The sequence below is a fragment of the Olea europaea genome, unplaced genomic scaffold, assembly GCF_002742605.1.
Source record: "Olea europaea var. sylvestris unplaced genomic scaffold, O_europaea_v1 scaffold363, whole genome shotgun sequence".
NCBI lineage: Eukaryota > Viridiplantae > Streptophyta > Magnoliopsida > Lamiales > Oleaceae > Olea > Olea europaea.
This window is the reverse complement of record NW_019255539.1, coordinates 265,074-289,780: the sequence shown is the minus strand read 5'-3', so window position 1 is coordinate 289,780 and position 24,707 is coordinate 265,074. Positions and strand designations below refer to the sequence as shown.

Genomic DNA, 24,707 nt, shown 5'->3' with positions numbered 1-24,707 from the left:
TCTCTTTCTGAATGTGAATACCTAAATTTTTGTTCGTGGTCAATTTTTTCCTTGTTTTAAACAGTGGTACATGGCTAACCCTTTTTATGATTGAATTAAGTGATTTCTATCTCATTTATATTAATCTTTTTTTGTGGCTGTACTAATGCAGGTGTAAAATGAACACAATAGATGTGAAAGTTTTCTCGTGTCTCTTATTTTTATTATGTTTTCTCTTGTTATCTCTTTTGTGGATGCCAAGTGCCAACAATATTCCCTTGACCCTCGCTACCTTCATTTAGGATCATGAATAAAATGTGAACTACAAACCGAACAACCCAACCGATCTTGATTGGGTTGGATTTAAATACGTAATTGGGTTCGATTAGGTTAATTTTATATCAAACCGAATATGTTGACTTGGGTTAGGTTTGGGTCGAGTAAAAACCCAACCCAACCCAACCCATGTCCACCCCTTAATAACGTGCAACTAAAAAAAAGAAAGAAAGAAAGAAAAAAAAGAAGAAGATAGAATGAATGTAAGAGAGATGGGTAGTGGGAATTTGCTAGGGTTTAGAGCACATATCTCAAGTGTGAATGACTCACCTATAGATAGAGAGAGGAAAATGGTTCAAGATGGACCATTGAACATATCTGAAAATGTTTAATTTGATCTGACCCAACATATCTGAAAATGATGTACAGTGTTTTAGTTTTAGGTATTGATACAAGAAGGATCATCAACTGAGGTGCGATAATTGAACACAATGGTTTACGGGATTTCCTATTTTCCAAAAGAAGAAAATAGAAAATAAACTCACTAAAAATATGCGTATATGAATGCGACGTCTTGAAAGAGTTGAAAAATTCGTGTGTTTTACACGTGCCTCCTCCCCCACCCACAATTTTATGTTTTAGTTTCGTGTTTCAACTTACAATCAATATGTTGCCTTTGCGCCCTCGTCTACATATATACATATACACATAGATAGACACGATCTCTCTCACCTTTCTCTTTCTCACTTACTGATCATCAGACACATACATACATTTACACACTGTAAGTCTCCATCCTTGTATGCATTGAAGGAAGGTTGGACACGAAGAATAGATGGATGAACTTAAATGAGAAAAAATGCAGAATCAACAGCTAAAAATTTTTGCGATGGAAAAGTTGCTGTTTGTGATGTTACAGAGCTTCAGGTATAATTTTCAAGTGGTGAAATATCTTTCAAATTGTTCTTCATAATTCATGAAAAAAAGGAAGGATTATAGATTATATATACTAAATATTTTACCAATCTTAACCATGCCTATATTGATGCAATATTGCTGGTTTTGAATATTAGTATCATGCATTTATTTTTGTCTATGCGGGCTAGAGTCATAATATTGCTGGCAACAGAGAAATGCATGAGGAACACCAAACCGGGTTTAAATCCATCAATCGCCATTGAATATGAAGAAATCGGTGCTTAGTTTCCTTCAGAAGAGAGAGAGACTCGGATTCAATCATCATCTTTAGTTCTCCAATCATGGAATTGATCTACTCCTTTTTCTCTTTACTGTTGGAAGAGAAGAAATTAAGGATTCAATTATTTGCTTTCCAGAATAAATTAATTTCTTCTTATACCATAGAATGATGATATTGTAGATTAGGAAGTGTTACATGTACATAATTGTCTACATAATGGTGTCCATAATTATACGTGACACTGAATTCAACATTTAATTTGAATCTCACACTTGCACATCAACAGCCGGATAATTGCCACATCACATTATGGACACCATTATGTGCAATAATTATGTATAAGTAGAATTTTTCATTGTGGATTATGGTGAAGTATAAAGAAGATAGTCTATGTTGTTAGTGGAATCGGATTAGCAATGAATTGAGCAACAACGATTTAGTTTGTTGTATTTTATAAGATTACCTGTTTGAGCCCATTATTTTTATTGAAGACTGTGAAGTAAAAAATAAAAGAGAGAAAAATGAATTTTTGAAAATAATAAGGACGAAATAACAGCTCAAAATTGCTCATCGTGGCAATTGCAAGTATGCCTTATTTTTTTGTATGTAATATACAAAACTCCAATTAAAAAATTTGCACTAACAATCTTCAAATTATTGTTCAAGTGGCAAGTTGTTATAAGAATAAGTTTCACTTCAAATGTTTAAGTACCACATAAGGTGAGAAATAAATTTAACTTTAGAAAACTGGAGATGTGAATGTAATTAAATTTTAAGGATAGACTTGCTCATTTCTAACGAATGGAGACTCAGTTGTGCAAATTTATTTCTATATCTGCTTTTTGTTTATTGCGCTTTTTTCCACTCATTTCATTGGGAAGTGTAATCTGACGCCAGCACTCAGCACCAAAATTCAAAGAAAAAAATCCAATTTTTCAGAGAAAAAAACAATATCTACAAATTTTACCTATATCGACTGTCAAATTAGAACCTTTGAGGACGAGGGAAAGAATTCAAATTTATTTGTACACGATAAAGATCTGATTTTTCTGCTTAATCATAAGAAATTGGTCCCGTTTCATGATCAATTAGTATTGAATTTTTGTGGGTTGAGATAATTTCATGGCGACCAAAATGTATTTGTTGAGCAGAATTTGGAGGGGAAAAAATGTTAGGAACTTTAGCGCAATCCCAGAAGGCAGCAGCGCCTCTTCACCTTCTCACCAACTCATCAATTTGGAATACCAGTGCAGTGCCCACAAGTAATTTGAATCTCGCCATTCCTCCTGTGTGTATAATATGGTTATATTTGTATTTATATGTGTAAAATATTGCGTGTTTATTGTTTTGGTGCTAGCATATGTATTGCTTTTTTATCATCCGTTCAATGTTTTGCTTGCTAGGTTTTGTTTTTAGCTCGTAGGTTCCAAGATGGTCTGTGCCTTATCTGTATTGTATGTCAAATTGAACACGAATTCATTATTTGTACTACGTCATGTAATGCCTCAGGAAAGAAAAATAATTATGGGGAAAAAATAATAGAAAGAGAAGAGAAGAGAAGAGAAGAGAAGAAATTCTGAAATAGATGTATGAAAAGAGGATATGTATCTTGAGTTTTCTTTCCAGGCGGGGGTAAAAATTTTGGCTTTTTTCTTCCTAACCCTCTAAGGGGGTCTAGACTGTTCGGAGTAGTGATTGAGTTGTTCCAGGTTATCTGCAGTGAAAGTCTGGATTGCCTTAGGACAGACTTTCCAGACTAGAGTCGCAGAGCCTCAAAAGTGGACTCCAAGCAGCAGCGTCAGAGAAGGATGCAAGCAGGGACACACAGCAGCAAATAACTCAACGCAACTCATGGCAGCATAGTTAAACCAGAGAACAAAGAAGAGTAGCAGATTCATGAGATCGAACCTATCCAATTTTTACAGTACGATGGTTGGCTATTCACGGCCTAGCTATACCTACCATAGTCATTCATCTTGCGTTGGTCTCCACCCTTTTCAAATGGACGAAAGCCCGATCCAGCAGAGACCTTCCCCTTTTTCTTTTTCTTTTTTTTAAAAAGGTCTGTCCTTCTGCCCTACCGCCGTGACGAGGAAGACCATGCCAGGGGAAATACCAATCGAAGTGAAAAACAGAGGCTTCGAAACTGCACACCTCTGGAGAAGAAATCAATCGAAAATTTTTCGATGTTTAATATCTGTATCCAAAAATTCAAGACAAAATAACTTCTTAATTGATTTCCAATCAAAAACATTTAGAATCTTGCAAATATAAAGATTGGCAGAATAGTGAATCCTCCATCAATATGTCATTACAATTGCATATGGGGAAAGTTTCAATTGCTCTTCACTAAAGAGTGAATGTGACACTTCGAGCTGATGTCACACTCAAGTACTTCGTACTGATCTCATCTAGGTGTGTTGATTGATAAGGGCAAAGGATGAAAACGGAGAGGGACAGCATTCAGTGGCTTACAACTAGTCTTTTTTAGGAAACAAAGCTCCTTGAAAGCAGCATAGTACGAACAGTTCTACTTCATTCTTGAACAAAAAGATCCCTATGTGACCTAGGTATGAGGGCAGAAGCGCCCAACCAAGCGCTTTAGTTGATATTGTGCACAAAGCAAAAATATCCGGCATACAAGCTTTGTCAGACAGTATTCCAGTAAATACATTTTGGGTTCCATTGTTGAGCTTTTTCCTGGTCATTTTGCATATCCGGTCATTTTTACCTAAGAAGCTCAAATATGCACGATAGAGAATCATGTATGCATAATATTTTTCTTCTTCCCTGAAAAATATGTATTCCATGGTATTTGATTTTAATCGAAAAGTTTTATTTTAACTAAATATCCTACATTAAGTTCGCTACAAGCAGTTTAGTTCTTTTATTGCTTCTTGGGATGTAATGGATATTTTCAGCACAGAAAGGACGAATGTTTTATAGACTTGGAAAATCATAAGAAAAAAGCATGCATTGACAGAAATCAAGAATGAGATTGTTAAAAACACGAAAGCTTTCCCTGCTCTTTGATGGACTATTCTGAGAGTGGTATTATATGCATACACTTTGTATTATTTTTACTTGTTCTCTGGCTGCTTCTTAAATATGGATTCTCATATAATTTGTCTAAGATGATTGTCATTGCCAGTAATTTTAAACTAATTCGAACCCTGTCACTACTTTCTTTAATGGAATCTACAAATACCTGGAAGGAAAAAACCAAGATTCCTGATTTATATAAGCTATTATTGACAATTTGATATCTCGTTATTACAAAGCTCTGGGAGTTGTTTTATTACAATAGTAATGATTACAAGAACAGGGTTGTGCTTGCACTTCAATAGGTTCGATTTTTGGTCATTGATTCTATAATTCAATACGCTTTTGGTTATGTTGCAGTTACCACCCTATTCCTGTAGTTTTTTCTCAAGCAAAAGGATCATCTATCTGGGATCCAGAAGGCAAAAAGTATATAGACTTCCTCTCAGCTTATTCTGCTGTTAATCAGGTAGGAAGGAGGAACATTGTGGGGTGTCTTAATTTGATTCACTCATTTACGCCTTATTATATTAACCATTTCTGTATCCCCTTCTAGTGTAAAGACTTGACTGCATGAATCTGATTCTCCAACCTTTTTTTTTTTTTTTTTTTTTTTTTAAGCCTTCTGTTCAAAGGCTTAGACGTGGTCCTTTTATTTTACCAGTTTTTGTTCATGTTTTAGCTCATAGAATGCAGATTTTAACTGGTTTGTCTCATCATGGAGGCAGAGAAGGGATCACTTGTATTTTACTTTATTGTGTGATAGGTTTATTAGTAGTTTCTATTTTGAACCAAAGCACAGCAAACATTTAGACTCAATCTCTTGCTGCAGGGGCATTGTCATCCAAAGATAATGAAAGCATTGGTAGAACAGGCTGAAAGACTCACTCTCAGCTCGAGAGCCTTCTATAATGACAGATTTCCAGTATTTGCAGAGCGTCTGACCAGCATGTTTCGCTATGATATGGTGCTGCCAATGAATACAGGTGCTGAAGGGGTAGAAACAGCATTGAAGTTGGCGAGGAAATGGGGTTACATGAAGAAAGGAATTCCAAGAGATGAGGTATCAAACTTTAGTTTTCATTGTAGAGCATGATGCTTGGCCAAATTAAACTTTAGTTTGTTTCTTTTTCTGTTCAGCATAAACATATGATGTAGTATAATACAGAAACTGCTTGGTTTCTGGCCACTAGATTTGTTGGTCTCTGGTCCTAGCTTGTGAAGGATTTGTAGTGTAAATACTAGTGTATTCATGATTGGTTGAGTAATAAATAAAACAAAATTTCCTTTTTTTTTTTTTTTTTGCTGCTTTTATTTGAGATTTAGTTGTTACTGTTACTATTGTTATAATACTTATCTGGCTTTAAAAAAACAAAAAAGAAGGGTTGGGGGAGGAGGGGGGAGTAGCATTGTTCAACTACTTTCCATTCTCTTATGAAGCATAGATAACAAGAAATGTTGCTCGGATATGTTCTGAGTGAGCTTTTGAAAACTAAAAGGCAACATGCACATGACAAAGATTGCCGTCGGAGGAGATTATAAAAATAAAATATATGATTGCACATTTCAACAAGAGAATAACTGATAGTACTGAAAATTATGTCACTTGCAGGCTATAATTGTTTCCTGCTGTGGCTGCTTTCATGGTCGGACACTGGCTGCTATCTCAATGAGCTGTGACAATGAAGCAACCAATGGTTTTTGGCCCTTGTTGCCAGGTCATCTGAAAGTTGATTTCGGTGATGAAGTTGCCCTTGAGAAAACGTTTAAAGGTTTGTGAACTGAAGTTTTCTTATGATAGTGGTGTTTTGCTTACACATTTGGTCAGCTGTGGTTCAGATTAAAAACCTTGATCGTCCATAATTTTGCAATTCACTAGGATCACCATAAATTTGATAATTTCTACTGTACATATTGGGACTTATTTATTTTATTTATTTCAGAGAAAGGAGATCGGATAGCTGGTTTTCTGTTTGAGCCGATTCAAGGGGAGGCAGGGGTACGTATGTTCCACATTGAAATGATTGTTGCAGAAGAGTGTGTGTACATTTCTCATCTTGGTTCTTATAGTTTGTGATGAGTCATAAACAAATTAAATCACACGAGTATGTGCCTCTAGATGGAGAATAAACTAGCTGATCTGCCTGCTTATACAAACTTGACAAATGACATTTTACAAATATCTTCAATTCACACTAATCATTCCTGGATAGGCCTTAATGTCACGAACAAGTTAAACCCAATCTATATGGTCTACTATGTCATGATGTTTAAGAACCAGTTGAAGGACCTTGTAAGCAGAGTAAAGCAGTAGGATTGGAGCTTTTAAGTGATTTTCCTTCTAAACTATTTCCTTCCATTATGTTATTCAGAGGTTTTATGAGGTTCTACTTGTTGTTAGGTTATTATCCCTCCAGATGGTTATCTGAAGGCAGTCAGAGATCTTTGCTCAAAATATAATATCCTAATGATTGCGGATGAAATACAAAGTGGCTTAGCACGCTCTGGAAGAGTTCTGGCTTGTGATTGGGAAGATGTCCGCCCTGATGTTGTTGTAAGGACTTTTTATTTGATTCTGAAATAGAGAGTTGGATATAAAATGTGTCATATATTTGGTCTGCTTTGAGATAGAAGACCTGATTCTTGAAGCAACTAAATTGACTGACCTACCTGGAGAAAATTACAAGCATGTAAAAATCCATCCATTTTCAGGGGAAAGTTTGGCAGTTCATTCATACCACAGCTTACCACCAAACAGCAGACATTTTCATCCACGTGTAAAAATGTCGAGTAATAGTAGTTTTTTGCATATTTAAGAAAATTAATTAAGTATAATTTAAAAATTCTTGTATTTAATTGGAAAAATGCATATTTTGTTCCCTACGTTAAGCGATGCCCACCGGACTTCGAGAGGAAGAAAAAGATAAATGCAGAATAAAAGAGCCATATAAAAATGGTACTTTTCTCATGTTGGATGCTGAATTGCTAAGTCAGCACTATGAAATATGTGCTCAGCTGGTGGTCCATAATTTTTGTAGCCATAATGTTCATCTTAATGTATGGTCGGGGGAGATCTTTTTCTGGTCGGGTTTTGGCTCCGTGCATTCTCGAAATGTATGTAATAAAATTGAAGTTTATACACCTCCATGCTTCAAAATTATCTCGTGTTGTTGTCTTGTTAAGATACTTGGAAAGGCGTTGGGCGGTGGAGTTTTACCCGTTAGTGCAGTTCTTGCACATAAAGATGTTATGCTCTGCATTCAACCTGGAGAGCATGGAAGGTTAGTGGTTTTAATGCATTTACTATAAAACTATTTCTTCATTAATTTATTTTCCTTTTTTAAAAATTATGTGACCATGTAGCAGCATCAAAATAATGTATAATTGGTGTATTCCTTTGATTTGTTGCTCTGACAATTGAGGTCATTGTATAAGAATGCAGTGCTTTTTCCATTCTGTCGAGAACCTTACAATTTTTTTTAATGCGTTGAAATGGATTTCCTTTCCTGTTCTCAGTATATTCGTTTTTTATGCATCTTTGATCCTGCTTTTGATAATTTACTAGACTTCCATGTTGCAGCTTACGTTACTTCATGATTTTGATTGTCATTTTTCAGCACTTTTGGAGGAAACCCTTTGTCCAGCGCAGTTGCCATTGCATCACTAGATGTGATAAGAGAAGAAAGACTTGCTGAAAGGTACCCAACTTTTAACACTGTTGCATAAAAGTCATCACCCAATAAAGATTTTGAATTTGATTGATTTAGTCATTCAGATTGTATTTATCAGACCCGAGCCACCAGGTCACCCGGTCCATTGATCGGATCAGCGGTTCAATGTTTAAACGGCAGAATTTTAAAAATGATTGATTATACCTTTTAAACGATGTACATTTTTTATTTTTGAAAATAATAAAGACGTTATAAATAGTTTATTGTTCATTACAAAAATAATGAACGCACTCTTTCAATTTTTCATATACATTCTATACACAATTGTTTTTTCTAAGTTATTCCAATAGAAGTTAAAGATTATGCTTTGATATTCGAGATTCTAGAAAATTGGTATTGCATATACAGTTTCAGTTATTTAAACAACCAGTTTCACTAGCCTAGTGGTTTGTGCTCAACGATAATGTTCGGGATCAATTACCCAAAACTCCAAAATTTGGACATTATCGGAAAATCGGCAGGTTCATCAGGCCTGATTCTCTATTAGAACCTACTAGTTCGTCTGCTTTCCCGGCCATTCCTGTTTGAATAACTATGATTTAGAATAAACCAGTTTTGAAGCGTTGGAATTTGTCCCGTGGAGTATGTTTACAAAACCTATCATGTCTTTTGGTAGGGGAGAGTGACGTTGCTGGAAAGAAATTGAGACTTTCAAAATCTTAGCATGCATTATCCTGCTCCTTCAAAAATGCTGTTTTTTTGTGCTTTTATCTTATTAGTCACACTGCTGATCCTAAATCAAATTTGACTATTGAATACTGATTATTATACCGTACTAAGTGTCCAAGTTTCTGACAGGTCTGCTCAACTGGGAGAGGAGCTTAGGCAACTGCTTGTGAAGGTTCATGAACGCTTTCATCAGTTCATCAAGGAAGTGCGTGGAAAAGGTTTGTTCAATGCTGTAGAGCTCAATAGCAAGGCCTTGTCCCCTGTAACGGCATATGATATATGTCTAAAGCTCAAAGAGAGAGGAATCCTTGCTAAGCCAACTCATGATTCTATTATCCGCTTGACCCCTCCTCTGTCCATAAGGTATGGAACTATAATTGCAAGTCTTTTGCAATTAATATATCTATCATTTTACAAGTTTTAAGGTTTCCTTTGTAGTTTTGATCCTTCCGATAAGTCAGTGCACAGTGATCGAACTAGGATTGCTGATTATTCTAGTAATTATGCAGTAGCTGTGTAGTGCGATGTCATAGATGACCTACTCTTCCTCTCTTTTTTGTTATCTTTTATAGTTATTTTTTTCTTTTCTCCATCTTTAAGAAAATGGTGTTGGAGTATGTGCAGTGGCCATATTATCTGTTTTTGGGTTATCTTTCCTTGTTTTATCCTGATTTCAATTATATTGCTGACTCCATAGAAGAGGTGAAATTCACTCGGAATTCTTATATCATTGCAAGAAATTTTGACAAGATGATACTTCACTTTCTTTCCTCATTTAAAACAGAAAACAAAATTGTCTGTGTAGCTCAGGTGGAAGCTTACATATTGACCTGAGATTCATGTGGCACAAATAGTTGATAAATTCTGTTAGATATGACTGATCATATGTTGACGGAGTGTCTACTTGTTTTATTGTCAGTATTGATGAGCTCCGAGAAGGCACAAATGCACTAGAGAATGTGCTTGAATTTGATCTACCAAAGATGCAGAAGGAGAAGCCAAAAACTGAACTTCATACAGCCTCTAGTATCTGTGACCGATGTGGCCGTAACCTGTATGATTCTTCTTAAAATTCATGATATCACGAGTGACTTTTGTTATGTCTCATTTGATATATTTTATTTTGCAGTGGAGCAAAAATTATTTATCTCAACTTGAGTAACTTTATTCATGCTCTCTGTTTTTTTATGATTCTCCTGTGTGACTTAACATGAAGTAATACATTGCAAAGCTATAGTTTATATATTGAGGTTCGAGCTTCATAATCTTTACGTGTGTGCTAATTGTATCTGATACCTGTCATTTCTAGTTCTATGACCCGTACTTTCTTCATTATTAATTGTAAAAAGTTTGCTTAGTGAAAGGATTGCTTGAGAGAGAGAAATAACGTAAAATCTGGCCCTTAAAAGCCGGTTTCTCCATCTAGGGATTTTGTATTTTTGTGATCAATAATCTATTCAAGTATAGAACTGCTTGTTTTTCAGGTTTATGAATATGCAGATGCGCACATAAGGTGGAAACACTATAGTGGTTTTATAGAATATATAATAAGAATTATACCTTTCCTTTATATTATAAAGAAGCAGATGAGGATAACCAATGAGAGGTCTGAAGACCTTTTCGGAATGAAATAGGATCTGGTTTGGTATCCTTAGCCGTATTTCATTATTGGATTATGACATTCTGGTGGAGCTTAGCTGTTATTATCTGCATGTTTTGAAGTTTCTATTCTGACAGAGAAGCTAAAAACTTGTATAATGTCGCGTCGGACAAAATTTATCAGTATTTCTTTTTTAAAATGAATTCTTGTGAAATGTTCTTTCATTAGAATATTCATAATACCAACCATTGGTAGGGAAGCTATGGTGTCATTGTCCAAGAAATGTCAGTACAAAATTCATGACTGAGTATTTTTATCCATAGCCATTGGTTTAAGATTAGATTGACGTCTTTTTCTATGATGGGTAGATTCGAAATATTTGTTCAATTCAGGAATCTTCAAAAACTGGTGTAAAACCACATATTTCTTCTCAATGCATGCTTGGGATTACTTTTTGGACTTGTAATGTTGGTCATCCATGTGTGCAAGTATGAATATTCAAATCATATTGGACATTTTTACTTTTACGATCACTGATCAACTTAATATCATCTATATAAAAAAATTGCGTGAAAGTGATCATGTGAAAAACGATTTCTTTTTTCTTTTTTTGAAAATAAAAAATGTGTTGTTAAAAATGACTAGGGTGATTTTCAAGAGGAAAATTCTATTTGTACATAATTGTATCCATAATGTGATATGGTAATCATCCGGTTGTTAATGTGCAAGTGTGAAATTTGAATTAAATGTTGGATCCAGTGCTACGTGTAATTATGGACACCATTATGTAGATAATTATGTACATGTAGCACTTTCCTTTTCAAGAACTCATTTTCACACAAGCATAATAAAAGAAAAATAAGTTAAAAAGTTTTTTTACATTGTACTCTCAACCATGCGCTAATTGTTTTTGGGCCACTTCTTGCATGAAAGTGTTGTCTTGTCTTCTTCTCCTTGTGTTAATACCTAAGTAAGTTTGCTTTTTCGTGCCTTTAATAATTATAAGTTGATAATGACTTTTATTAGTGCATAGCTTATAAACAAACTATTTTCAATTGCCATTTGCCCATATCTATGAAGATGGAGCCTTAACTTGGAGGACATGTGGGGTTATTGTCTCCCTTTGATTGGCATTAATTGATTGTCAAGAGCCCTATCATTTTACATTATTAAATTTGAAAAGTCTTTTTCAAGATTTTGTAATTATCCTTCTTTTATAGTTGTGGGGATGACCTAAAATTATGAATATGATACGTCTCTTTCAAGATTTTATATAAGGAAGGGAATCTATGAAATATAAGAACGTGTTTGGTTATGCTTAAAAGTCTTATCTAGATAGCTTTTGAGTTTTAACCTACTTTTAATTATGACTCAACTTGCAGTATAATTTAGATGACTAAATTTTAAAAGCAATGTTGATTCTATTTTCTGGTACGGAATTCTTGAAACATGTTAATTTTTTTACTGATCCAAAGAAAAAGGAAAACACATTTCCCCCGGATCTAGGGTTTGCACAATTGCACATGATTCTTGATGCCTAGATGGGATACAAGGTCAATTCAAATCACGATCTAATTAATGTATTTTTAAAGATAACATAACGAAATTAGACCTTCATAATCGTCTTTCAACTCTAGTTTTATTGGTATTGGCGTCGATTAATACACAATTCAATCTTTCGGATTTTTAATTGTTGTACACACCACACCTACGTATGCATATGCTATTGCTCGTATTATTAAATATATTATCATATTTTTCAGACGTACATAACTATAGTAAAATTTTTTTCTTTTTTTAATATAATGGTTGTTTGATAAAGTTTTTGATAAAAGTTAGTGAAATATGTGATGAAAAAGTTAATAAAAGATGTATATTTCAACGCGTGTTACTAAAATTTTATTGCTTGAAATTTATATATTTACTTTCCTTGAGAATATTGTGAACATTATTTCTGCAGGATAGAGATCACAATTAATAATTTTTGAATTATTAGTCATTATTTTCCGTTCATCACTTGTGAACACTGGTTTTGACCCGACCAGTTCCGAATCACCCTAGTGGACCCGAAACGTGACATGCGCCGATGATAGATGTTGACTAAATGTCAAATCTATCACCAAGGCTGACTATGAATTACTACAAAATATACGACAAAATCAAATATTTATAAAAATGTAGTGCAATGGGCCCAAAATTACATCGTGTTTTATCAAATTGACTTATCAATATGTCGTGTAGCTTTAACTCTAAAATCACCAGGCTCCTCAAACTATCAAGGACCAATATTACCTGTAAGAATAATTTTAGGAAAATATGAGTTAACAGCTCGGTGAGTGGAAGAATTCGAAAATAATTATGCTTTCTCATTTAAACATTTTTATCAAACATCAAGTTCATATCATTTAATATTTCACATGATAGCCTCATACGAATATAGACAAAAAGTGAGACATTCTCATAACTCTGTAAATATCATCTCATATTCACGTTATAGTCATCAACTGATATCTATACCATCATCTCATCACATCACATGTGATCCACCAAAAATATACCCTCTGACTAAAATCTGTAATCCGTTACTCAAGCTAAGAACTTTCGTCACAGGCTTTTGGCCCCTCCGTAAACGAAAGTCGGTCTCAAAAACCTCTGGTAATCAATTCTAGAATACGGCCAAGGCCACTCAGTGAACTATATGTACACGGTCGAGACCCTTTCATCCTCAGTCCAAAACCCCTCAGTATAATATAGAACACGGTCAAGACCCCTCAGTGAACTAGAAGAAATATATAAACACGGGTACTTTTCTGGTCAATCTCAAAATCATATCTCATATTTCAATTCACAATATATTGTATACAATCTTTGAAATCCCACATGTATCATAATAAAAGATATTTCCATAATAACCATGTAATCGAACACATAATTGCATATAATTGCACGTACTTTGACAATATACTTAATTTATAAATACTTTAAAGCTATTCACCGAATTATAGGCTTCAAGCTAATTTAGACATTTTGCCTTTCGAATATCCTCACTGCCTCAATCCTGAAATAACAATAAACTTTTATTAATTCAAATTGGTTATGGATTCCCAAATACTCATCTTACTTGTATTCCTCTATTTCTTATTCCTTACTTCTTTTCTAGTTCTTCCTTGTCTAAAAATATATAACATATATAATTGGACAACTTCTATAAACTCCAAACTTGTTCTTTTATTTCACTTCCAATCCACGAAAACACCTATATATTTCAGTAAGTTTCATATTCGCTTGATTGAAACCAAAATCCATCATAAAGCCTTGTTCAAGCTGAAAAGAAGCCTAAAAGAAAAGTCCAAAATTCTTTCTTGATGGTACCCAGACAGCCACTTGTTCACCTAAAAGTCCTCCCATCTACTTGTCTAAAACGAAAATTCCTCCTTACACTAATATAAACCCATATTGTTCAAGTCATTGGGAAATTATGAACACATAATCAATGATTAAAGTCAATAACATCAAACCTATTTCCCATTTAATTCTCGTTTCTCACACTTTCAACCCAAATTCCACTAACTTTCTAATTCTTGAAATTCGGGTATGGATGAAAAACCAAAAATCACACCTCAACTAACACTAAAATAGATAGTCTTAAAACAAACTAATCCCTATAAAATGCTTAACTTTAAACACTAATTCCTTTTTACCTATTGAAATAGAAGAAGAACTGGAGAACCATGAGGTAGAATAGACAATTTCCTTCAATCACCTTGATTGGCCGCCATCTTCTATCTCCCTTTTTCTTTCCCAAATATCCTTCTACCTCTCGATTCTTCTGTGCTCCCCCACAATGAATGGATTTGGTCTAAATTTAACAAATGCAACAATGAAATAATTAATAATAGGACCCCTCAACTCCGCCATAGTTTGCAATTTAAACCTATTGTTTCCATCTGATTTAAAAATCAACAATTATTCCTATAATTAGTTTAGCCCACACAATTCCCACTTGCTTATACAAGTCCCCATAAAATCAATTACTTAATTTAAGTCCTTTTGACTTTGACTTTGACTTTGACTTTGACCAGTCAAACATTTGACTTTAAATAAATAATATTGACCTTTTAACTAGTATGAAATGGGGTGTAATAGGTTTAAACTTTAAAATGAGCCACGCTTGACATCACATTAGACAATGTTACTCTACTCGCCATAGTTTGCAATTTAAACCTATTGTTTCCATGTGATTTAAAAATCAACAATTATTCCTATAATTAGTTTAGCCCACACAATTCCCACTTGCTTATACAAGTCCCCATAAAATCAATTACTTAATTTAAGTCCTTTTGACTTTGACTTTGACCAGTCAAACATTTGACTTTAAATAAATAATATTGACCTTTTAACTAGTATGAAATGGGGTGTAATAGGTTTAAACTTTAAAATGAGCCACGCTTGACATCACATTAGACAATGTTACTCTACTGCGATCTCTAATAAAACATGGATAGTTATGTGAATCTAGGAACGGAATGCACGGATAACAACCATAACTTCGTTACCCAATTGCTACTTAAAAAAAGTTTTCGATCGCACACTGTATTTTAACAAATATTTTTCAATTACTCATTGAATTTTGGTCTCTAGACTTATAAAAATGATGTCGACATGTTGCTTAGAAATATGTGTATCGCAATCGCACACATCACTTATAAAAAATAAAGTGAAAAAATGAGTTCGCGTTGACGATTCCATAAGAACTGATTACTCAATTATATAATAATTAAATTTAATTTTAACAATGAAATACACAATAAATTTAGATTTTTCAAATGATTAAAATAGCTTAAAGTGCTACAAAAATAACGAAAAACATTAACATTCCACAAGATCGACAATTCAAACTCATTTGTCCACTTTATTACTTATATGCAACACGTGCGCTTGTGGGACACATTTTTAAGTGACAACAAGTCGACGTCATTTTTATAAGTTTAGGGACCCAAATTCGTCCACATCAAAGTTCAACGAGCAATTAAAAATATTTTTCAAAACTTAATGAGTAATGTAAGACATTTTCTTATATGGTAATTTGGTAACAGTATGACGGAATGCTACCTGTACATTTCGTTAACCATATCACTAATTTCGTTGAAGGTTTCAAACGGATGTTACGCAAGTGAGTAACATTCAATGTTTGGAATTAGTGGCCAAAATTCAACATTTTTCAATCGAAAATAAATACATAAGTTCAATAATTTTTGGGACAATTAACTCGATTTCTTGTCTCTGTAAGAAAATAATGAACCATATATAAAATATGAATAATATGAAATTACACCCGAAGTGTAAACTGAAGCCCTAATTTTTCGTTCTCCATTTTCATTTTCTCCGCTCTCAGTATTCTGTCTCTCATTTACATTTACACACACTGGCCGTGGATCCATCTTCGCCACCATTTTCCTCCGCAGCCGCCGAGAAACAATTAAGAATCTTGTTTCTATTGTTCAAAGCTGAGATCTTTACCTGTAAAATCAAGAATCTCTCCCCGCCCATGTCTTTCTCAGATCCATGATTTTCACTGAACCTACTGAAAATTAACTACCTATAGACGTATATATACATATATACTTGCGGGAATACATACAGAAGTTGTGAGGATGGGTTCGATACGGCTAGATCTGAGTGGCAAGATTTATCCAGAACCGATCGATCACTTTGACAGGCTACCGGATTCACTCGTGCTCTTGATCTTCAACAGTATAGGAGATGTCAAGGCTTTGGGCCGATGCTGCGTGGTTTCTAGAAGATTCCACTCGCTTGTTCCTCAGGTGGATAATGTCATCGTCCGGGTCGATTGTGTCATCTCCGACGATGATCCTGCCTCCTCTTCCACCTCATCTGGCTATTCTGTCGCCTATAAGTCTCGCAACCCTGTAACCTCTTTGTTTCGCTTCGTTTTCTCTGGTCTCTTTAAGCCGCTTCAGTCATTGACCCAGCTTATTACTTCCTCGACTCGCTGCCACTCAATTTCATCAAATTCAGAAGAATTGAACCTTGATTCTCACCGGAACAGCGTGACTCACCATTCCCCTACTCAGGTCTTGAAGAATTTTAACGAAATTAAGCTTCTCAGAATTGAATTGCCGAGAGGGGAGCTCGGGATTGATGAAGGTATTTTGCTCAAGTGGAAGGCAGATTTTGGGTCCACACTGGATAATTGCGTCATTCTTGGAGCCTCCAGTGTAAGTCAGACTGTGAAAAATAGTGAATTTTCTGGTGCTTGTACTGTTAATAATGATAACAATGGGAACAGCATTGGAGCCGAGAACGATAATGGGAGCATTCCTGAACCATTTTACACTAATGGGGGCTTGAAAGTACGTGTAGTGTGGACAATAAGCTCCTTGATTGCAGCCTCTGCTAGGCATTATCTGCTTCAGCCAATAATAGCGGAGCACAAGACGCTAAAGAGCTTGGTTTTGACGGATGCCGATGGGCAGGGAGTGTTGTCTATGAATGAAGAGCAGTTGGAGGAGCTGAGGATGAAGCCTCTATCAGCTTCCTCAGCTTACAAGAGGACTCTGGTTCCAGCTCTGAACATGCGGTTGTGGTATGCTCCCTATTTGGAATTGCCCAATGGGATGGTATTGAAAGGAGCGACTCTAGTGGCCATCAGGCCTAGTGAGCAGCCGAAGGAGGTGGTGAGGTCAGAAGGAAATTGGGTTGTGTCAGCTTTTGAAGAGCCGTTTGAGACAGCTGCGAGGATGTTGGTGAAGAGGAGGACTTATTGTCTGGAAATGAACTCATTCTGAATTGGGAAACGGTGACTGAGTTTCTGAGGTAATGCCTTTCATAGCGCTTAGTGTAAATTTTTAATTGTTTTATAAATTTATTGTTTATGAGCTTTCTTCTGTATTCAAAAGCCATGGAAGAAACCGTTTGGGATTTCACATTAACTAGCAGAGTTGGTGTTATTGCACTTTATTGTAGCATAGATTCTCCGTAGTTGTCGTTAGTGTGTCGGAATCACATATAAATTTGCTCGGTCAATGTAGTTATATTTATTGCTTAGGGCACAATCTGTAATTCGCCTTGCCCGTGATGTCGCAAATTATGCATCTACTTTTTTTTTCTGATTCTATGATCTACATCTTATGACGATTTTATGTTTCTTGTCGTTTAGCTTTGCCAATATACTGAGGAATTCATTTATTAGAATTTTGATAGCTGATGGCTGTAATTCTGATGTGCTATCCATTGTCTTACGCGTGTTTTAGTTATATTCATGGTGCTAGCGATTTTTGCAATAACAGGAAGCCGCTATTGCATTTTTCCATTTCTCTAACTTTATATCTACTTAATAATAAGTTCTTTGGTTATGCATTTATACCTATTATAGCCTTTGAATTTGGTTAGTCCTTAATCTTTTGTCTCTGGTTTTAGAGAGTGATATTCTTTCTTTGATCTAAAAGTTGACAGCATATTGGTTTCATTAATGAAGTAATCTTGTACTTAGGTAGGTAACTACACTACAAATTGCTCAACTTTTTTATCGTTATCATTGTGGGCCATTATGCTGACTATATTGAATCAAGATCATACTACCATACTTGAATTTTGCGTGCTTTTACATTTGTTCATACAAATCTCTTTGAACATTTGATTACTCAGCATGTTAAATCTCTTGTATGCATGTCATTACAGTTGTTTTGATTATTTCTCAGTTGTAAACTAGAGAACATAAAAACTCACTTCTAGAATATGTGCTGCGACCATATATCATTTAACTAGAGCCAGTATTTTGCTGCTGCAATTTGCTTGCTAGCTTTCACACCATGCAACATTTATAAACCACTAGATAATTTACTTTTTTTGTATATTGTTTTGGAAAAAATGCTTCAAGTGGTCGTCAGCTAATTGTTGAACCAAGGTCAGTTCTTTGCAATCTTCATTTTTACACATGCTAGCTTTGACACTGTGCTGGATCCCTGTCATTTTGCATTTTATAATACTAGTATTAACCCGGAAATTGGTTCTTATGATTATTCGAATTCATCCTTTGGTGTTCATAGGTCTTTCAAGGAAAGCTGAAGGATTGCCTTTTCAACAAAGGAGGATATACTTGTTCTGAGAGGCAGAGAACACCCAATTTTGTCACCTACAGAAGATAATTTTGATTTCCATTACAAATGAATACCAGCCATTTGTTGGTTATGAGCCATAAATCCATCGACCTAAGGTTAAAATTTGAACTGATAGATGATGGCATCTTTTTTTAAGGGTGAACAAAATGCTTCTGGAATATATTGTACAAGCCTTGTGCCAACACTTTGTCATCAACCTTACTAGTTACATATCTGTGTATATTTTAGCTATTGAGATCTTTGCTAATAATGTCCCCTTTTAAGGTTCATTGAGCAACATATCTTGCATTTCAGCTGTGTATTCATGTTAGTTGATCGCTGACAATAAATATGTGAATATGGCAGACATCTTGTTTAAAAGTAATTTCTCGACTCTGTTTGGGGAGGATTCTGGTAGCATATGCTACGTGCTTAAAATGAATGCATCGAGATACTTGTATGTTTGAGCAGTGTTAAATTGTTAATCAGTTGTAGATTTTCATCATTCCAATACTAATAGATTAAGGTTTACTTTGTAAGAATATCGTGTCCCATTTTCCTCTACGTGCCTAACGTGGGAAGAATCAATCCAAGAAATGAAGCGAAACAGCTCATTCCAAGTGATAATGGGCTATTGTTAACTACTGCAGCGATCGGTGCACTGTTGTTTCTTGGGGTTAGGTGCATTGATTTTTTCTATTAATGCTGATAAAGGACGTATGGTTTCTAGTTCCTTAAAAAAGTGAAGTTCAGATCTTCCAGCCATGTCCTGTGGATTTGAACAATCTAGGCAATTTTTTCAAGGCCTAGCAAGTTGAATCTCCCTCCAAAATGTTCATAAATCAATACCAAGTGACAGATTGGCTCTCCACTGGAGAGTACTCAATAAGATTAAGAAAAATAACTAAAAATTTTATCCGCTGTCTTGTGTAATGAAATACACTAGCGAGTTCCACAAATGTGTGCCTGCAAGATAAGCGTTGGAATTGTGCACATGCCAACCGAAAAGCACAAATGAAGGTGGAAGGAAACACAAATGACTGTAAACAAAATTTCGGGATCGCATCAAATCAACAAACCAGCAACCACAGCCACATTTATCACTCGCATCAAAAAGATATTATCTAATTCTATCCAATTCTCTCTACAAAACATGTCAATCATGTATTTGTAAATGAAGATATTGATCAAGAATAAATAACAAATACAAAGGTAAATGTTGCTAAAAGAAAGCTGAGGAATCTTAAAAAGAACATTGGGATTCATTCATCCAACTGATTCAAATTGTTGTTTTTTCCAAAACAGTGATAACAAGGAGTTCAAAACACAAGCAAATATTGGGGAAAAAAAGAAACTTGCAATCGCTACATATTATCTCTCATCACAGGCATGAGAGCTGGCGCTTAATTAACAAATAAGCCGAATACATGAATGCCAGCAGAATTACTTGAAAATGGACAATTGTGAGTAATAATTTAACAACAGAAAGTCTGCTGCAAAGAAACCATGCTCCAGCAGGGACTTATGGCAACTTCTCGAGTTACCTGCATCCAACATCGTCTAAGATTAAACAACATATTGACAAGATTTTAGCTTCTTCATTTTCTTTTTTTTCCTTTTTTTTTTTTTTTTTTTTGGTTCCTTAGATACAAATACTGTCCAATTATATATATAGTCCTACTTGTATAGTTATGGAGCCTAATTAAGATTTTGTACCGCCATCAAAAAGAGAGAAGTTAAAGAAAATAACATGTGCGAGTTTTCTCTTGTAAACTTCTTTTCATCACATTGAGGCGAATCTCTATGAATCTTTGCATGTTCTTGTGTATATATTTTTTTTATGTGCTCTTAACTGAATTAGGGATTCTAATTCTCGACTCAGCTTAGTGAAGTAAACATAAGTAAATCGTTCACGTGTTGAATAGGCAAATAATTAAACTGAGATCCACTTTCTTAAGTTAATTAGTCACTGTAGTTAGGTAGCAGAGGTTTAACATAAAGAATATCCCTTAGCCAAAAAGGGAAACAGAAAATCGAAGCAATGAAGAGCATGCTCGACTAAGATTAAAAGTAAGTCTAATTCACTTTTAATTGTACAAATTTGTTTCATAACATGTTCAGGTCTATTGATTTTTCTGACAAGTAAAATCAGAACTAATAAGTATTAGGATACTATTATTATTGTTTCTAGTTCTATTAGAAATACGTTTGATTGAGATGATTTTTATGAATATTTTTTTTTTATCTTTTTTGTGAATATTTCTTGTTTTAATTTACAAATTATCAAAAAAGGACGTGTATATGTTGAAATTTCTTGCTGAGGATATATTTCTAAAAACAGCTTTCAATGGAAATTAGATAGATATTATTAGGCTTAACTATTTCCATTAATTTGAGAAGATTCATTATGAGTGTTTTAATCAATTGAGATTAAAGCTTTATTCAGTAAAATATTACTTATAAATGCTGTGAGGCACTTAAAAAAAATTGATAATTTGATCATATAAACATCAAAATTTTAAAAGAAAATTTGTTATCCACCTAACTAGGAACGGTGGGAAATTGGCAAGGTTTATTCATTTGTTCACTGTAGTTGGTCAAATGATGTTTCGACTTCGAAAATAAATAAGCATATATACATTCGGTAGACCAAAATTAGTGTAGTCGTTTATCTTTCAATGCACGAATTAAGGATAAATATTCAACAAATGTATGTGCAAGTATCTATTTTGAAAGTAATGTAGCAATTACTTTGAAAATGAATTACTTATTCTTAATATCGATTAATACAGTATATTTTAGTTAAGTACTTATAATTAAACTTACTCATAAGCGTAGCCAAAACATGCTATGACAATCAAACCCTAAAACCTGCTTAGACTCATCCAAAGCCAGGTGTTAAGCTTCAGGCCCAGTTTCCTATCTAATGGGTGCAGAAGAAACAAAAAGATTCTCGACATTGGACAGTGTGACTAAAAGATTTCGTAGTATACATATGAATTATTCGACTAATATATAGATAATTGTACAAATTAAGCCATAATATGTGCGCGTTTTGTATCGAATAGTTCTGATAGCTACGAATTAGGGCTTATCCAACCAATGCTAAGTGGTCTGTATTGACGCACAGACCAATATCTTCTTTGTATAGAAATGTAAGAGAGAAGGGAACCCAGCAAAGAGACAATCAGCCGAACCCTATTCGCAGTTATCTATGTAACATCATTAAACAGACAACACAATGGAAATGTCTGTTAAAATATATGCACCTATGGCCATACTTTTTGGGAAACCAAGAAATGAAAGTGTTCATTGTAGTGCAACATGATTCCTTAAAAGTTAACACCAAAAACAAGCCCTCAAATCAATGTGTAGGTAATGAATCAGATAAGCACAAATGTAATCCAGATGTTATTATAAGGTATTCAAAGTTTTACCTGGGACAAGTTCTAGTTCTTTCCTTTGCTCTCATGGCCGGTATGCCTGCTGACACCATGAGCGCCGCCGCTGCCAGGGTACAACTGGAGTCCGGCATCGAAACCGGCCAGGAAATGGTGGTGATTCTGCACAGGTAGAGCAACAGGGCCGGTGTAGAAACTTTGTGATCCATGATCAATTGGTGAAAACCTGTGGAGGGGAGGAAATAGAGACGAAGAATTGGACTGAAGGGTCCCCCGATTGAATCCGGCAAGGCCGGAAGTAGAAGAAGACGGCGACATTGTGAAGTCGAGATTGTACTGGTTCTGACTATTATTGTTTTCGTTACGCCTAGCAGAAGGGAGAACTGAGACGAGTTGATCTGGGAGAAAAGAGAAGTGGTGGAGCTCGGGGTGGTCACCGGCCAAGCTAAACAGCGGTGAAGACGCTGACGTTAGGGGTGGAGATAGCGGACTTCCCATGAGCATCTGCCCTGGCCGAGTTACCACGGCCGGGCCTAATAACCCACTCGTAAAGTAATCCATATGACTAGTCGTGCTATTACTGCTCACATTATTGATGCCTGCACTTAAGAGCTCGGTGAAAGAAGTGTTTTGGGAAATAGGGTTCATATGAGTAATTTGGGATGACTCGTTGTCTTTCTCCTTCTCCTTTTCTGCTACTCTCTCCTTGGCACGCTCTCTGGCTTTGACCCTATTTTCAGATCTGGACAGCGACAACCCGGAACCCTTGCTGGTTTCAGAAGTACTACTACAAGGTGTCATATGTTGGAAATTCGGAAGGCCGTCACCGTCAATTTCATCAAACCGGTGCTGATAGGCGGCGTCACCAGTGCTGGACTTCTCCGTCGGCTGCTTAAGGTTATTGTCTTGAAATGCAGTAGTTATCGGAGGGAGCTCCGAGATGGATGTGGCCGCCGCCTTCAGCAGCCACTCTATGGCCTTGCTAGGCTGATCATATCCTAGCCGATCCTGCAAATCGTAGAATTGAATAGCAGTACTCACAGAGAGGCGTACACGGCGGTCCCTTGGACCTTTCGAGGTCAGAACTTTGCTGTGACGATCTTTTCCTCCGGAAGATCGGGAAACCCTCACGATTCTCGAGGAAGACCATCCGTAAATCCTACCAAGTCCGCCACCACCAGTTAGATCGACTCCACCGACGCCCCTTTTCTGCTCTCCATCTTCATCGTCTTTATGAGTCAGCCCTAACTTTGCTGAATCAGGCCTCCCATTACTTGCTCTTGAAAACTTACAGCCATGAGCTTGAATCTCATCCACCTCCATGCCACCACTCTCATACCTTATCCTCAACCCCTTTCTTCTTCCTTTTTCACTCAATAAATGAGACAGGTTTTAATGAAGACTGAATTTCTCGCGCCAGGGTTTTAGAGAGAGAAAGAGTAAACTCTGAACAGTGGGGGTGCAGTTGGGGTGTGGGTCTGTGTCCTTCGCATTGATGATGATTACACAGATAGTACTTTGGCTTTTGTAATGACATATACATACAACGTAGATATATATATAGAGAAGATGAGAGAGAGAGGGAGAGAGTAAAAAGGCTTTTTCTACTGTTCCATAAATCACGTTCCGCAACAGAGAAAGGTCAGAAGGGGAGAAGTAAAAGGGGATGGCTCAAGCTTTTTGCAGTGATGATAAGTAAAAAACGAAAATGAGTTCGGAATTCTCTTAAACATAAAAAAGTCCAACCTTTCTTGCAAGAAAATACAAAAGAAAAAGAATCAGATTCTGAGAAAAAAAAAAGTTTAAAGAAATAGTCGTGATTAATAAGTAAGTAAAATGATGTAATAGAGAATGTTGTATGGACAAGAGAGATAAAGTCATGGACGAACAGATAAATACCCGATACGTTTTGTTTTGTCAGTAATTTTATTAATTTATCCTGTTCCATCGATACACTAGAGTATTTAGTTAAGAATTTTGACATTTCAAATTTTCTTTCCATTCGATCTCAGTATTCAATGTTCATCAGCTAAGTTGTTGGTCAAGATCAAAACTAAACATTCTTTAGCGAATCAATGAATCATGATTGTTACTTCCAATAATTTTAGGTTTGATCATTCCTGGTTTCTCACCATGTCACTTATTCTGGCATGTTTGGTTTACTTGGAAAGAAAAAGCTTCTTCCCTCTATTTTCTACCGTGTAACTCTTCATAATGCACAAAACATGCTAACTTCAAAGCTATTCTTTTACCAGCAAAATTACTTCTGTGCACTTTTTCAGTAGAGCCAAACACAATTGCTTTTTTAACTTTACTATAAGATTTGGAGACAATTGGATAAAGGTTACACAGATAAGAGGTGTAGTTGCTGGTAATTAATGGCAAGTGAGCATAATCTGTAAATCCTTTAATAGAATTGCAGATATTATTCTCTGCTCAAGGACAACCACAAAAATAAATAAATAGATAGATAGAAACTCCAATTATAGTATGTACACTCAGGCATCAAATATTTTTTTGAGGCAATTTAATTTAGAGTGAAGGAATTGATTAATCCTTAAAGTCCGTATCAACTATCATGGAGCGGATACATGACAGTATTTTATCAAAGGATAATAAAGAGCTGTCAAAATTTTGAGTTGCTCAATGTCTTAACTTGCTTAGTTTGATCAAATGTCAAGTTGAATCGAG

At 35.3% G+C, this 24,707-nt stretch overlaps 3 protein-coding genes and 1 long non-coding RNA gene across 5 annotated transcripts; 2 read left to right on the top strand and 2 right to left on the bottom strand.

Annotated features, from left to right (window-relative positions):
• The first annotated feature begins 2,313 nt into the window (after positions 1–2,313).
• LOC111386574 (ornithine aminotransferase, mitochondrial) lies at positions 2,314–10,166 on the top strand. The gene is made up of 10 exons (XM_023011039.1): positions 2,314–2,715; positions 4,856–4,964; positions 5,328–5,558; positions 6,108–6,267; positions 6,439–6,494; positions 6,897–7,049; positions 7,679–7,776; positions 8,113–8,193; positions 9,025–9,258; positions 9,815–10,166. Exons 1-10 carry the CDS (start codon positions 2,576–2,578, stop codon positions 9,963–9,965), a joined length of 1,413 nt encoding a protein of 470 aa, XP_022866807.1. The 5' UTR covers positions 2,314–2,575; the 3' UTR covers positions 9,966–10,166.
• A 2,307-nt stretch (positions 10,167–12,473) lies between these two features.
• LOC111386611 lies at positions 12,474–14,336 on the bottom strand. Of its 2 annotated transcripts, XR_002701264.1 has the most exons (3): positions 14,197–14,336; positions 13,491–13,553; positions 12,474–12,787 (listed from the first exon to the last, which is right to left on the bottom strand). It is a non-coding gene; the product is annotated as an uncharacterized LOC111386611 (long non-coding RNA). The 2 variants fall into 2 exon arrangements; XR_002701263.1 differs by lacking the exon at positions 13,491–13,553.
• A 1,488-nt stretch (positions 14,337–15,824) lies between these two features.
• LOC111386572 (F-box protein At5g46170-like) lies at positions 15,825–19,079 on the top strand. Its single transcript, XM_023011036.1, has 2 exons — positions 15,825–17,332; positions 18,565–19,079. Exon 1 carries the CDS (start codon positions 16,150–16,152, stop codon positions 17,302–17,304), a length of 1,155 nt encoding a protein of 384 aa, XP_022866804.1. The 5' UTR covers positions 15,825–16,149; the 3' UTR covers positions 17,305–17,332; positions 18,565–19,079.
• Positions 19,080–19,853: 774 nt separating this feature from the next.
• On the bottom strand, positions 19,854–23,704 carry LOC111386571 (transcription factor TCP2-like). Its single transcript, XM_023011034.1, has 2 exons — positions 22,053–23,704; positions 19,854–20,159 (listed from the first exon to the last, which is right to left on the bottom strand). The coding sequence occupies exon 1, from the start codon at positions 23,337–23,339 to the stop codon at positions 22,065–22,067; it is 1,275 nt and encodes a 424-aa protein (XP_022866802.1). The 5' UTR covers positions 23,340–23,704; the 3' UTR covers positions 19,854–20,159; positions 22,053–22,064.
• Between the last annotated feature and the right edge of the window lie 1,003 nt (positions 23,705–24,707).